Here is a 13,144-nt window from a genome sequence, read left to right as displayed (position 1 = left end):
TTCATGATTGAAACAAAAAATTCATGTTGTCATTGGAAACTACCGACTATGGGAAACCTATAAAGACCAGCGGTGAAGGAACCGTCCTTCTTGTGCTGTGTTTCAATCAAAGAAACCTTTTTTTTTACACTTTGGTAACAAACACACTATAAATGAGTAACATGGCATTTATTATCAAAATGGTGTCATGATTTGTGTAACCTTGTATATTCTAATCGAATTGAACGTATATTTTGCGATTTTAAATTACAGCAAATGAAAATGAATACTCAAAAAGGGTCACGGTAAAAGACAGATTTTCAGCGAATAAAATTGCACATTTGTTGTAATTGAGAAAGAATACGTCAATCCGAAAGCCCAGTCACATATTTGTCACCTCTTTATGAGACATAATGCACATTAACTGATTTGAGGGATACAAAACGAAGTCGAATGCTTGTTATTGTCAAATTGAAACCAGGTTTTAGACGTTTTCAAAATCTACGCTAAATTGAAATTCCATTTTACAAATTAGATCGCACATTTTCTGAATTTTTCTGAATTTTCTTAATTGACCACGGGACAGCCTAGTTTGGGGGGGGGGGCTGTAGTCCGCAGTTGTGAGATACTCTGAAATAAACCAACTCAGGATTAAACCTTAGGCTGTGCATTGGAGGTTGGCTCTGAAATCTGTGATTATGAGACATGTTATAGCCCAGTCAATATTAATGAGCATGCAATTTTTGAACCTTTCAGAACATGGAAATCGGGAAAAACGTGGAAGATGTGAAGAAGTGTCAGTAAACGTTAACTTCAATTTGTGTTTTCAGCAACCGATTGAAGAAAAGGCCAAAGACGGCACTTTGACGGTTTTTTCATCCCCGCTAATATGGTTTTTATGGCAATTACACTCACCACCTTAACGTAATGACGAGGAATATAACAAAATCAAAATAATAGTAATAGCGTTCAAGAGATAGCACTAAAATGAAGATGGATGGAACTCACAAGTAAAACTAGTGGAGTGCGAGCTTCCTGGTTTTTTTCTGGATTTCCCAAACCTGAAACGTGCATTGCGAGTTTTTACCGGCCATCGGATTTCCGCCCGAGGTATTAAGGTGAAGCCAAGTACATGTAGTTAACTTGCTTTGAAACAAGGCAAACTAGGCCTAGTATGTCAAATCGCATGTCAGAAATCGATGTACCATGTACATGTATTTACACATATGCAGCGTGCACTTAGAGCCCATGTGGCTGTCGTGCAGATTTTGTAAAATGCAAGTGAATATGAAGTGCCGGCTACGTGTTGACGCGACAATAAAGAGGAAAAAAGGGTCACTGAACACATTGTATAGGCCTACTGAACAACATTGAACAACATACATGTAGGCCTACCGGTGAGAAATGACTCCACTTTAGTCGTGCGTCGACCGTTTCCCCTTAGGTTAACATTAAACTTAGTTGTCTTTCAACAAATTGTTTCTCGAAACGAATACTGAATAATTAGTTGCTCTTGGTGTGGTTACTGAAACATGTTAGTAGCAGGTTGGGACAATTTACCGCCATCTCGATCTTCCTCGTTGAAAAAAATGGTTGATGGCCAGAGAGGAAGTCGAGTAGGCCTGCGTAACTGCAGTTGGCTGCGTACAGCGGGAAGTAGACTGGTCCTCACCCCCATCTGTAACATGCAGAACCCTTTGTGCTGGCATATTATACACCCGCGCTACACGTTTTAGCTAGGGTAATTAGTACAACAGCATCATACGCTGGTCGCATGCTTCATCGATAGCATTATGACCATCATGCGTCACGTGGGACTTTTTTTTTCTGATTAGCAAAAGCTTTGATCCTTAGGGCCAGGGCTTTAACTCTCAAGGCGAAGGTCAACGTTTTGACCCAGTGGCGTAGCAAAGGCTTCTTGGGGGTAGGGTGCCAGAGTCAATTTGCCGACTTGTAACTTTTTCGCCAACCTCGTAACGTGTTAATTTCACAAAGTGATATGTGGTACGCTACATTTTATGTTTCGGGGAAATGCTGACGGCCAGCATACAGTGTATATCATTTATTCATTTGCCAATTCAGCGATTGAGTTGTAATTCGTAATGACATGTCACATGTTAATGTATTTGACCTTGAGGATCACAGCCTGAGCAAGCCTGCTTCAGCACTCGGCCGATGAAAAATGGGACCAGGAACCAGTCTAGGATGGAAGCTTCGTCGACAGACATATGGGATGACAGCACACAAATTCGCTGGGTGGCAAATGAAATTGTAAACTGACTCGGGAAATCACCACTCTGCTGTTCACCCAGGTAAGTAAATTCACTGTAAATCGGACCCTTGTACTGTGCAGGAATACCCTGGGTTCAGTCAGGTTTGGCAAGACGAAAGTGGGGCTTTTTAAAAAGATTCCATCATACACGTTTTCGTGAGGAATTGTTTATACGCCACTCTTTCCCGTACACTTCAGTGGCACGCGCATGTTGATGACGATGTGCCGATTTGCAGTGTGGAATTGGTAGGCCTTGGGTGCGGTTTGTCTGCCATGCATCATGATACATACTGTACATGGCTGCCAGTAACCGGGATGAGGAAATTCGGTCCTATTGGAAGAGTTTAAGAAAAGTGGTGGTGCAATGGTCATTGTCGTGCATGACATAGGCCTATAGGCCTAGTGGTTAGGTGAGAATGAATCTAGTTTTTACATGGAGCCGGACGGACGATACGAGCGGGCTGCTGCGCTTTCTCCTCTGCTATGGTACTCTGTCTGGCACCACTTTTTTGGCCAAAGATCGTATAGCACCGCGTATTCACTTCGCCATGAATACGCGTAATGCGTCGTGTTGTAATGGCATGAGTGGGCGTCGTTTGGGTAGGAATACGGTACACCTGCGCAGTGCATGTTTATGCAACAGGTGCAGGCGCCGCGCGCCAGCCGGCACCCACACCTGTTATGCCTGCGCCTATAGATGCATTAACATACACGCAGGAATGGCACCCATGCAGCCACTTGCAGCCATGTAAAACAAAAATACATAATTCACGGTAATGACCCAGTGAAGAGGGCCTAAAAAATCTGGGATTTTTTTAAATGAATATTCACAGATGGGGCGGTTACTTTCACAGAATTCATTCGTGAGAGTTCTCACGATGCAATGGATTCTCGAAACAGAAAACTATCGGAATGACAGGCGCGAAACTTGCCATCCAATACAACAACTGGCGTTTCGTCATTCACTGTCAAGGGATGGAATTCAGGACGAATGGTTGATGTACGTTTTCACAAACTCAAGCAGCACGTCCTATAACAGAGCATGTTATGATCTCTTCAAATCATGTATTTTCATGTATGTCAGACCTCACAAAAGAGGGAAAAACACGCACTTGAATAACTGTTTTTGGTAGCCTAAGAGGGGTTTCCCGCGAAACGTGCACCGCACTGTCTAGTATGGTGCCAGCTTAAGGAGGCCGACTCAGTTGTTCTGTGGCAGATTTGGCCATACGCGATTCTAGACCGTAGGTCTCAAGAGGTAAACATAGTGACCTAAAATATACCATAAGTAATTGATAACTCCCAAAAGAAAATTGATTCAAACAGATCAGCACTAATCATAGAGTACATGATTATAACACATACTCCAAAAAAAATCTAAATTACCCAACAGTTCAGAAATATTTCTATTCCCCTCTGAAACTATGAAAAGATATCAGTTAAGCTCTATTTTGTAATTGCACACATTATTAATCTAGAGGGCTGTATATTTATCCGTACATAGCAAAAAGAAAACCAGCGTACAAGCATCTTGTTCACTCTAACATTTATGTACTACTACTATGATATAGTTTTAAGCAACAGGTTCATCCTTTTGTTGTTTCGGTCATCAAATATAAATTCGGTACGTCCAGGTTTCAGTTGCCGGTAAAGAATGCTGTAGTTTTAACTCAGTGTAAAGACACGCAGATATGGTTACGTTTTATCGAGAACCAACGGTGCAATAGGCTCGTAAATTTCACATGACATGGAACACTCTTACTCTTCCTGGTGAAATTCAGGACTGTGTTGTTTTCGGCTTAAAACCACTAGTCTCGTAGACTTCCATTAACTCAGAAATTGGAGGTTGGAACCTGGAACACATCTCCCTCTTGCTAGTGCTGTTTATTTCTTTATGGTATTTGATCTTTTTCTAGTTCGTTGCTTGTTTTTTAGTATCTGACTTTGTATTGTTATTTCTCCATGTTTTATTTCTGTATATATGTGTGAGTTTTTTTTACTGCTTTTCTCATGCCCTTGAACTGTTTGATTGGTGTCAGTTTACTGTCTCTCAGTCTTGCTGTTAGAGCGTTTGTTTAAATTGAGTTGTCTATCGTCTGGTTTCGTATCTGTACAGATGCAGCATTAGATGTCTGTTACTCTGTATGTAGGCCTGTTTGTAATTTATCTATCTGCCTGTCCCACATCATCTTGTTTGCGGTTTTTCTTAATTTAAAGTTGTCTGTCTGTTTTTGCGTTTTTTCTGTTTTGTATTTTTGTATGTAATTACGTGTTTTTTGCATTCTTCCTGGCGAGATAAATAGTTAAATAACAAGAATGAACTAGACTTGATTCTAGTCCGGGTCTTCTGTAACGTTGTCGGCGTTTACGTTTCGCGTCGGTACTTGCTTCGCGCCCTAGTGTGTACATTTCCATCATAATGGCAGCAACATAGTGTCACGTGACGAGAACCATGTATTCATGCAGATGCTTTAATTTAATCGTATATTTTGCCCCGTTGGCATTTTGGGTTATCTTTTTCCAGCCAGTCATCATGACTCCGACCAGTCAGCCCGGTGTGATCACGCAGCAGTCTGGCCAGCCGCTGAGAACTGGCCCTAGCCCCAACACGCCTTACAAGAAGGTTCCCGGACTGATGGGATTATCGATAGTCCACATCGTGCTGGGGAGTCTGAGTACTCTCTTGGGGATCGTTGCTATAGTGCTTCGCTGCAATTCTTCGTATGCTGGATGGGGTATCTGGAGTGGACTTGTGGTGAGTGGCGTCAATTACGTTTTTCAATTTTGTTGGAGTTCAGAGGGGAATTAGCCTTTTGTGAACTAAATTTGAGTAAAATCTGGTACCCTGAATTCCTTTTAACTTCCGTGAACATAATTAGAATTTTCCATACCACAGACACTGTTGCTATACCTCATGACTTAGGGCAAGGTTTTGCTTTATATAGCTACAGAAGAAAATGTCTTCCATCAATATGCTGTTTTCATGGATAAGAAGGGCACAAAGGAACCAATCTATTCCAAAGATGGGTGCTATGCAAAAGCTTGCCCTGAAACACGAGGTATAGCAACAGTGTTTAGTCTGGGGTTTTCAAATTGTTGTGTTTATGTGCAATCATAACACTTTCTGAGCGCTTCCTGGAAATCATTTTGTTAACACGAATATGAAAGAAATTATATCGTTGATATGTAGGCTTATGTCAGTTTATGTGCCACGCGTTGGGGACACGTATTATGTCATATGAAATACCTATGAAATATTTTGCTGGGATAGAAAGTTTTGGAGAAATGGATTTTCGACATCCGTGAAAATGAAATAGAAAAATGTATTGAAAATAATTGTTTCCTCCGTTTATATGGTTAAATGGAACAGAAGATTTGTTTGAACTTTTTTCATAAAATAATGGAAAAATTCATACTAAGCATGTTCAGACTTTTAGTAGATTGTGTTAAGCAGTTGAACTTTACACAACGTTAAGCTTTATATGAACTATGTCACAGCATGACAGAAAATTTGTTGTTGTAGTGACCTTAGATAAATGATACGGGACTTATTTCTGATTTCGTCACTTTGTTTCTATAGTTTTTCCTCTTGACTGGAATTCTGGGTTTGGTCGCTGGGTATCAAAAGAACAATAGATGCATGGTAAGATATGATTCTTTCTTTTCCAGTAAACAGAGCATTAGCTATTGATTATCCACCTTAAGTAGAAGCAACCCGTCATTGTTGAAAAGCGCAGAGTTGATGGGGAGTGTTCATTTTGTTGGTATCGACGCGGCCGCATTTCATTGTCGTTTGTGAACAACTGCACGTCCCACCAAATGACCCTCTGTGGCCGGGAAAGTTGCGCCCTCTCTTGGTCCAGCTCGGGGCTCATTGCTGGCCGATGACGGCTTGAAACTTTGGACTTCAAATTGTATTGGGTCAGTGGTGTTTGAGCTTCGTGTTTACACAAGGGAAAGAGTTTTCTTCTAAATCCTTTCTGATTGGAAGCTCTGCGTCACTTGTAAACGAGAGGCAGGCTGGTGGCAACTTGCATGTTGCACGCGCGACGTATAGGTTCTAAGCGGGAACCACACGTTTCAACAGAAATCGGTCGCGTCTTCGTGCGGCTCTTCACTTCGTTATCAGAATACCAAATTGTATGCAAAATTGAGGTGCTGTCAGACACTGGGAAAGCCCACACCGAATCATGCATCATGGGAATTTTGTCGAGCGTGGTCGGCTGACTAGAATCGGGATTCAAGCTGGTTCATTCCTTGTTACTAATAATGTTCCTTTTGTAGCCTGAAACGATTAACGGCTTTTAGGGGACAAAAATTTGAAAAAAATAGGGCGAGTTTTTGTTCTCAAGTTCCAATTTTTATAGTTTGGCAGGTACTAAAGAATATTCTGAAGAAAAGTAGTACATGAACAGTCGAACCTCGTCAAAATGGAATATAAAATATAACATTCTGCTTAAAACAAGGACATTTTAGGTCCCAGTCTTTTGTTTTTCTTTATTTCTCATTCAGGGTTGTTAAAAATCTTGATTTTTGTTAAACAAAAAATCAGATTTTTAAAAATTCAATCAGATTTAGTTTAATAAAATCCTTTTATTTTAGTCGATCTTGTTTTCAAGTCCAGGAAAGCTTTTGTCCTGACGTTAAACACATGGAACACCCTGTGATGATTAATAAAGGACCCACTGTTGACTGCTTTGGCTAAAAATGTCGCATATCGAAGTGTTTATTTTAATCCAAAATCTTGCTAAGTTGAGTTACCTGTATGCTGAATTACATACAAACTCTTGGTATAAATAATTATTTCAGTGATAAAACATGATGATCAAAGATAGGTGTGTTTGCGTCTTCAATTCGGATAAAACTCTTATACTCTAATTTTATTATATTATTTATAACATTTTGTGAGAGTTTATTGAATGAGTACACAATCTTTGGTGTTCCAGTTTTCATGATTATAGCAATATATCATACATGTATTTCTAAATGCATTTAAATGGAATGTCTATTCCATTAACAGGTTTTCTCAACTGAAAAACTCAAATGACTTGACTCTCTTTCACATTGTTAAAACCATCCATGCGCAAAGTGGTAGTACGCGTTCCAAATTCCAACTTGTAACCAGTTCCAAACAAAACTCTCTGTCTTCATTTTTCTTTACTAAAAAAAACGCTAAAGATAAGTAAAGATAAATGTACATGTGTAACTGTTTTGAGGCATCAGTATGTGAATCTCTTCCTTTTAAATACCCAAACGAAAAGGTTTCTCTATAAGTAAGGTGATTTTATTTAGTGATGTGTTAATTTTGTGATTTAAATCAATGACTTAAATCGATTTATTTAAATGAATTTACCTTGTTTTCATTCCTCATAAAAATTCCCTTCATAGCAAGGAAGTCTAGAGGACCTCATACCAATGACGTGCAACCGTTTTAAACATAGGCCTACAGTTTGTATTTAAGAACGGGTGCAGAACCGGGGCCGGGGTCTCCTAAGGAGACCTGTTCCACGTAATTTTGAAACAAAAATGAAAGGCACTTTTTCTTAGTATGTTGGATTCCCCTTTTAATTGAAGCTCTGGAATGTAGCTTCGTACTTTGTAATTAAAGGCAACAAAAGTTTATAAAGTTTCACCTTTTATATGCTCCCCACACAAAACAAGTTTGCTGCCACCCACCCCGATGCTTTTGGATCAGTCTTTGTCGATGTTTGTTGTCAGTTTCCATCAATAATAATTATCTTTAGCGAATAGTGTGGCCCAAATGAAAAGGTTTTGGCATACCGAGTAAAAAAAAATGTATGATATAAATAAAGAGATTTACTTCACAGCTGTTGGCAAGTATTTTACACATGTAACTGCGTTTTAGGAACTTTGCCCGATGATTCGTGATGTCAACTGCTCGTTATAAATAGAATGGCAAAAATCTTGCGTTGATCATTTTTCTCTATGTTACCAACCCTCGACAACCCTGTCGCTACACTATTGTAATAACACTTGCCAATAAACAGAGATGTTCCTGTACCCAGGCCTATCCACTGTTGTTTACCACCTTATTAGTCAAACTGGATGGAGATAGCAAGCAGCACGTATCACATGAGCAGTATGGGGGAAAAACACGAGACAAGCCGCGAATTTAAAGTGCTTCGAGATCGGTGGTACAATGAAATTGGAAAGCGTTGTATTGTTGTAATTTCAGGACACGATTACTTGACAGTCCCACACACCCCCACGCTATGAGCCCCTATCTGGACCAAATGAGGGCGCAATTTTCCCAGCAACGGAGGCTGCTTTTGTCGGACCTGCACTTCGCAGGTTCATAAACGACTATGAAATGCACGTGTTACGGGCGTGTCGCGGCCAGCAAAATGAGCAGTTCCGACCAACCGAAGAGGGGGTACTTCTGCTCACGGTAGAGAGACTAAAAGTACTCTAATAACTTAAAAATGCATTCACTGTGTGACATCACGTCAACCCTCCTGTGTCCAAAATATGATCATTTCCCCTTTTTGTTTTCGTTCCAGGTCATTGCAGTGATGGTGATGTCCATACTCACAGCAGTGGCAGCTTGCCAGTTGCTGATTGTCTCTGTCATCGCGGCCTTGTCCGAGTTCGGCTACTTTTGTAGACCGCATCCCGAGCCGTATGGCGGTGTTTCGTGTATTGTTGGGACGGTAAATGGGCATAATTTATTTCTGGCCGCTGATCCTCTCTTTAATTGGCAAAGAATATCCAAATGCAAAATCCACTAAAACTGCTTTTTGGAAGGCTGAAAACCTTGTGCAAATCCGCGCAAGTCCATGACAAACATCGTATTTACTATGCAGCCACACGGCGTTGACTTTCTGTTGGTCATCAGGATAAAGAAGTAAATTGCCTGTTCTTGTTAACAAATGTTGACATCGTTGTGGATTTCACAGCCATCTCGTCAAGCCGTTGATTCGCTGTTGGCCATACTCGGCCTGGCTGAGATGATCATCAGCATCGTGACTGCCTCTATGTCCTGCTATGGCGTCTGCTCCTGCTGCAACTCCTACACCCCAGTTACGGTATGTGGTCTTTATAGCTTTCGTTTCGAAAAGAGTAGATGTCCACCATCAATGATTTGATTTGTTTTCATAACTTCTGAAACGTTTCCAAAAAGTTACTCGGAGCCTAAATGAAATATATCTGAGTCAAAAACACGCAATGCACACGACAAAAGGCCAATAGACTCATCTACATCGGGACGATACTGCCAAATGACTAATCAGTCGCGCCACATTCCAGACTTTGAGATTTTATTGCTTTCAAAATGCTTTATTCAGTTTTGAATTTGGAATACGTCTTTTTTAAATTTAAAGGTGCAATCCGTGCCTCAACCAGCCAATGCACAGTTTGTACCCATGACGATCATGCAACAACAGCGGCAGGTTGACATCCGGTTTGCTGGAATGAATGCACAACAGGAGCCCCTACAACAGCCAGTGGCTGCTGCCGCTGGAGGTAGGTGTCATCCAGGCCGATTTAGGAACCGCTCTAGTGCAGAGGTGACTCCAAAATATACCCAGCAAGATATGGGATGGAGGGATACCTCCCCCTTACATGTTCAATCCCTGTACCCACTCAAGACTATTGTTAACTTACACATCCCCTAAATGCCTTTAAAGAATTCCTCAGATTCCAATCAAATAATGACCAACAGAAAGGCTGGGGTGCTCTCTGTCCCGTATCTTGCTTCATATGCTTCAAAAGATCAATGTGTGATGCGAAGCCCACGTTATTAACCAGAAGCACCGAATTCTCATAGCAGACTGATATTTGAGAGAAAAATGACCTGTCATGGTTTTGAAGGGATTACTGGACTCTGACTGGAGTCCAATTTTCTTGTTGCTTAGTAGCACTCGGTATGCCGCTTCGCACGCGTCCTTGGTGAAACACCTTATAGTCTCCTCGTTCTGACCATCAGTCTACTGTTAATTTGAATTGGTTGTAACAGCCACTTCACGACCGAACTCAGACTTGGCGAGGACTGGGACTTCGACTTGAATCCGAACTTTGGCCCAAAACCGATTCAGACTCTGCTTAAAATCAAGGAACTGAGGGAGGTGTTGCTGTGACACCATCTAGGGAAGGCATGGTTCATGTGCATAGGTGTTTCTGTTCAAACTGTGAACCCAAGATTTACCTACTGAAAACATTTCTGAGAGAGGGATTGACATTTTCTCATTGCTATGCACATGAACAACAATGAATCGGCAAAGAAGAGACAACTGAGTCCAGGAAAATCTACAAAACCCCAGGACTTTTCGTGTACAAGCCAAAGTAACATTGGGACTTCTTCCTGTGATGACAAAACAGTTTTGCGCATCAATAGGGAAATACAAATTAGCATAAAAGCCAAAAAGGCATTAAAACGCCCTTTGAAATAATGAAACTGAAGTTGAAAATAAGGTTAACTGAGGCAGAAAGGAGCATTTTAGAAGTTTGTAATCACAAAAATCTATTGCAGCCACCCTTTAAAGAGGGAATAATCATCACCAAATCCCCACATCTAAATTGAACAAGACTTGAATCAAGTTCGATTATATCTGTCTTGTTATGTTGAATCATCACAGGAACCTCGGCTGGTCCGCAGTATGCGACAAATTACAATGTGGCCCCTACCCAGCAAGTTGCCAATATTCCCCAAGGAAATGCCTGTGCTCCCCAACCCGTTGGAGGTCCTTCAATTCAAGCACTGCAGCCTGTGAATGTTGCCCCCCAGTCGACCGGCGTTGCTCCCCAGCAGGTGGTTGTCACTGTACCGGGCCAAGCCCCACTGACCAGGCCCGCCAGAGCCGGGATGCAGACAACCCAAGGACCGCAGGCGTTCGCTAACCAGACAGGTAACCAGACAGGCGTTGCCGAAACCGGAGGAAGTGAGCATTTCCATCACGATGACAAGAAAGGTCTTCTTGAAACTTCTTAAATCGCTGTCCAACAGTAAATGGTCCCTCCTTCCCAACGTCTATGTCGTCTAGCTTTGAATTTATATCGAAGCAAATACACGCTGAAGTTACTTAGAGGGCCAAATCAACTAAGAAAATGAAACAATTACATGTAATAGCCTTTTTTACACTCCGGGAAACAGTTTCAAAAAGGTTCAAAACCAAGTTTGCCCAATCAAACCATTCTGAAAATGTGTATGGCGAGCTTTGTAGTGGTAATAGGACTGCATGGAAAATTTCTATTTTTATGGCACTTGTACTTTTTAACAGGGTTTCTATCATTCGTTGTGCATATTAGAACATTTGTTATGTATTTTGCACATTAGAGATGTCGTTATTATTACATTTTTATTGCTGAACGGAAACACGGTTTTTCAGTGCTTTTATTTTCATTGCTATATTGCAGTTTCCGTTATTTCCATTAAAAGAGACAGACATGTTTTGGTGGGAGAAGGTATAAAGGTATGAGTGCTGAAGAAAAGGATTTCTTAGGTTAATTGGAAAGATTGCCTTTAACTTGACATAAAAAATGTGGTAGGTAGCAGATGAATGCAATTGTATATCGGAGTCTAAGTTTTCATTATTACTCAGTTTGGCATATTACGAGGTTGACTTTCTGCATATTCTAGGTTTTGCTTCAGTGTGAAATCGTTCGTGATATTACTGAGTGTCCAGCTTTCCCCCAATTTAATTCAAATGTAATGTTAGTACCAAAAGCCCATAAAGAACCTATTTAAAGTGTATTTGTATTCCAACATTAAAATGTTGTGTTTACTTTGAGCAGTCTTAGGATAAATAAGTTCATTTGGATTTGACATGTGTTTTCTTGAAGCTTATCCAGAAGGGGTGGTTAAATTTTAGTTTCAACCCCTGGCAACAGCGCCTGAGAAATTCCAAAACCACCAGCAAAACAAGTAAAATCCTGCCTTGGTATCACATGCTTTACTTTTAGATATGATACAAGGGAATTCCTCATATTATGAGACAATGACAGGAACATGAGGATCCCTCGAAACAAATTTCAGTAAAAAAAAAATCGGTATACATGTACCTTCTAACAACATGTAATTCGAACTTGTGTATGAATCGTATTAACTGTTAAATAACCGCAGTTTAAACATTTGGTTCACTTCCATTACTCTTAATTTGATAACACCAAGTGGGAAAGACAGTTAAAGGAAAATTAAACTTAAGGATGGAGAAAGCAGTAGTCTTGAGTGCCTACAAACGGAAAATAACTGAAATAAACCCAGAGTCAAAATTGCGTTCGTACTAAAACTGCAGTACTGGAGAAAAGAATGACAGAGTGCTCAAAGTCAAGATGTCTGGCAGGCTTAGACAAAGCTGAGGGGAAGAATTTTGAAAAAGGCTAACTAGCTCAGATTTGCAAGGACAACAGTACTTAGATCAAAAAATGTCATGAGACTTTTAATCTCCTCATTTGCAGCTGTTTTGATGATTTAAGTTAATTAAAACCTGTGGCAAGATTCAAAACAAGCAAAAGCATTAAAATAACTCACAAAACGGACTGACCTGTTAAGTCTTGTCCTTGAGGTAGTTGGTTTTACAATTTTCTTCGAAAATAGTATCTGTAAATAAAATCATTATTATTGTTATAAAAAGTGGGGCCTGTTAGACTGAATATATAGAAGAGAAATGACGTTTCCTTATTTTAATTTTTTCCTATTCTCGTGTTATTTTTGCATTAATTTCAAGGTTACTGTCTTTGTTAGAATAACGTGGCGCCCCGCCCCTACGACGAAGGCGAGGGCGCCCTCCTCCTCGAGGCGCGGTGCGTCGGACGGCACGCCGGAGAGTCCCTGAGCGGCTAGGGACGAGTCCGTTGGGACCGAAGTATACCGTCCCCCAAGAAAGTTGTTCTTCGTCGAGATGATGGCTAATCTGATCGGTCGAAACTTAATGACGC

At 40.7% G+C, this 13,144-nt stretch overlaps 1 protein-coding gene across 1 annotated transcript; it reads left to right on the top strand.

Moving 5' to 3' along the window:
* The first annotated feature begins 2,136 nt into the window (after nt 1–2,136).
* Nucleotides 2,137–12,893, top strand: LOC147796638 (uncharacterized). Its single transcript, XM_087146345.1, has 7 exons — nt 2,137–2,291; nt 4,776–5,006; nt 5,832–5,894; nt 8,773–8,922; nt 9,169–9,297; nt 9,592–9,733; nt 10,846–12,893. Exons 2-7 carry the CDS (start codon nt 4,785–4,787, stop codon nt 11,196–11,198), a joined length of 1,059 nt encoding a protein of 352 aa, XP_087002471.1. The 5' UTR covers nt 2,137–2,291; nt 4,776–4,784; the 3' UTR covers nt 11,199–12,893.
* The last annotated feature ends 251 nt before the right edge of the window (nt 12,894–13,144 follow it).

This window comes from Acanthaster planci, linkage group LG15 (assembly GCF_054643075.1).
Source record: "Acanthaster planci isolate LZ-2023a linkage group LG15, COTS_SCS, whole genome shotgun sequence".
Taxonomy (NCBI): domain Eukaryota; kingdom Metazoa; phylum Echinodermata; class Asteroidea; order Valvatida; family Acanthasteridae; genus Acanthaster; species Acanthaster planci.
This window is presented reverse-complemented; position numbering and strand designations above follow the sequence as displayed.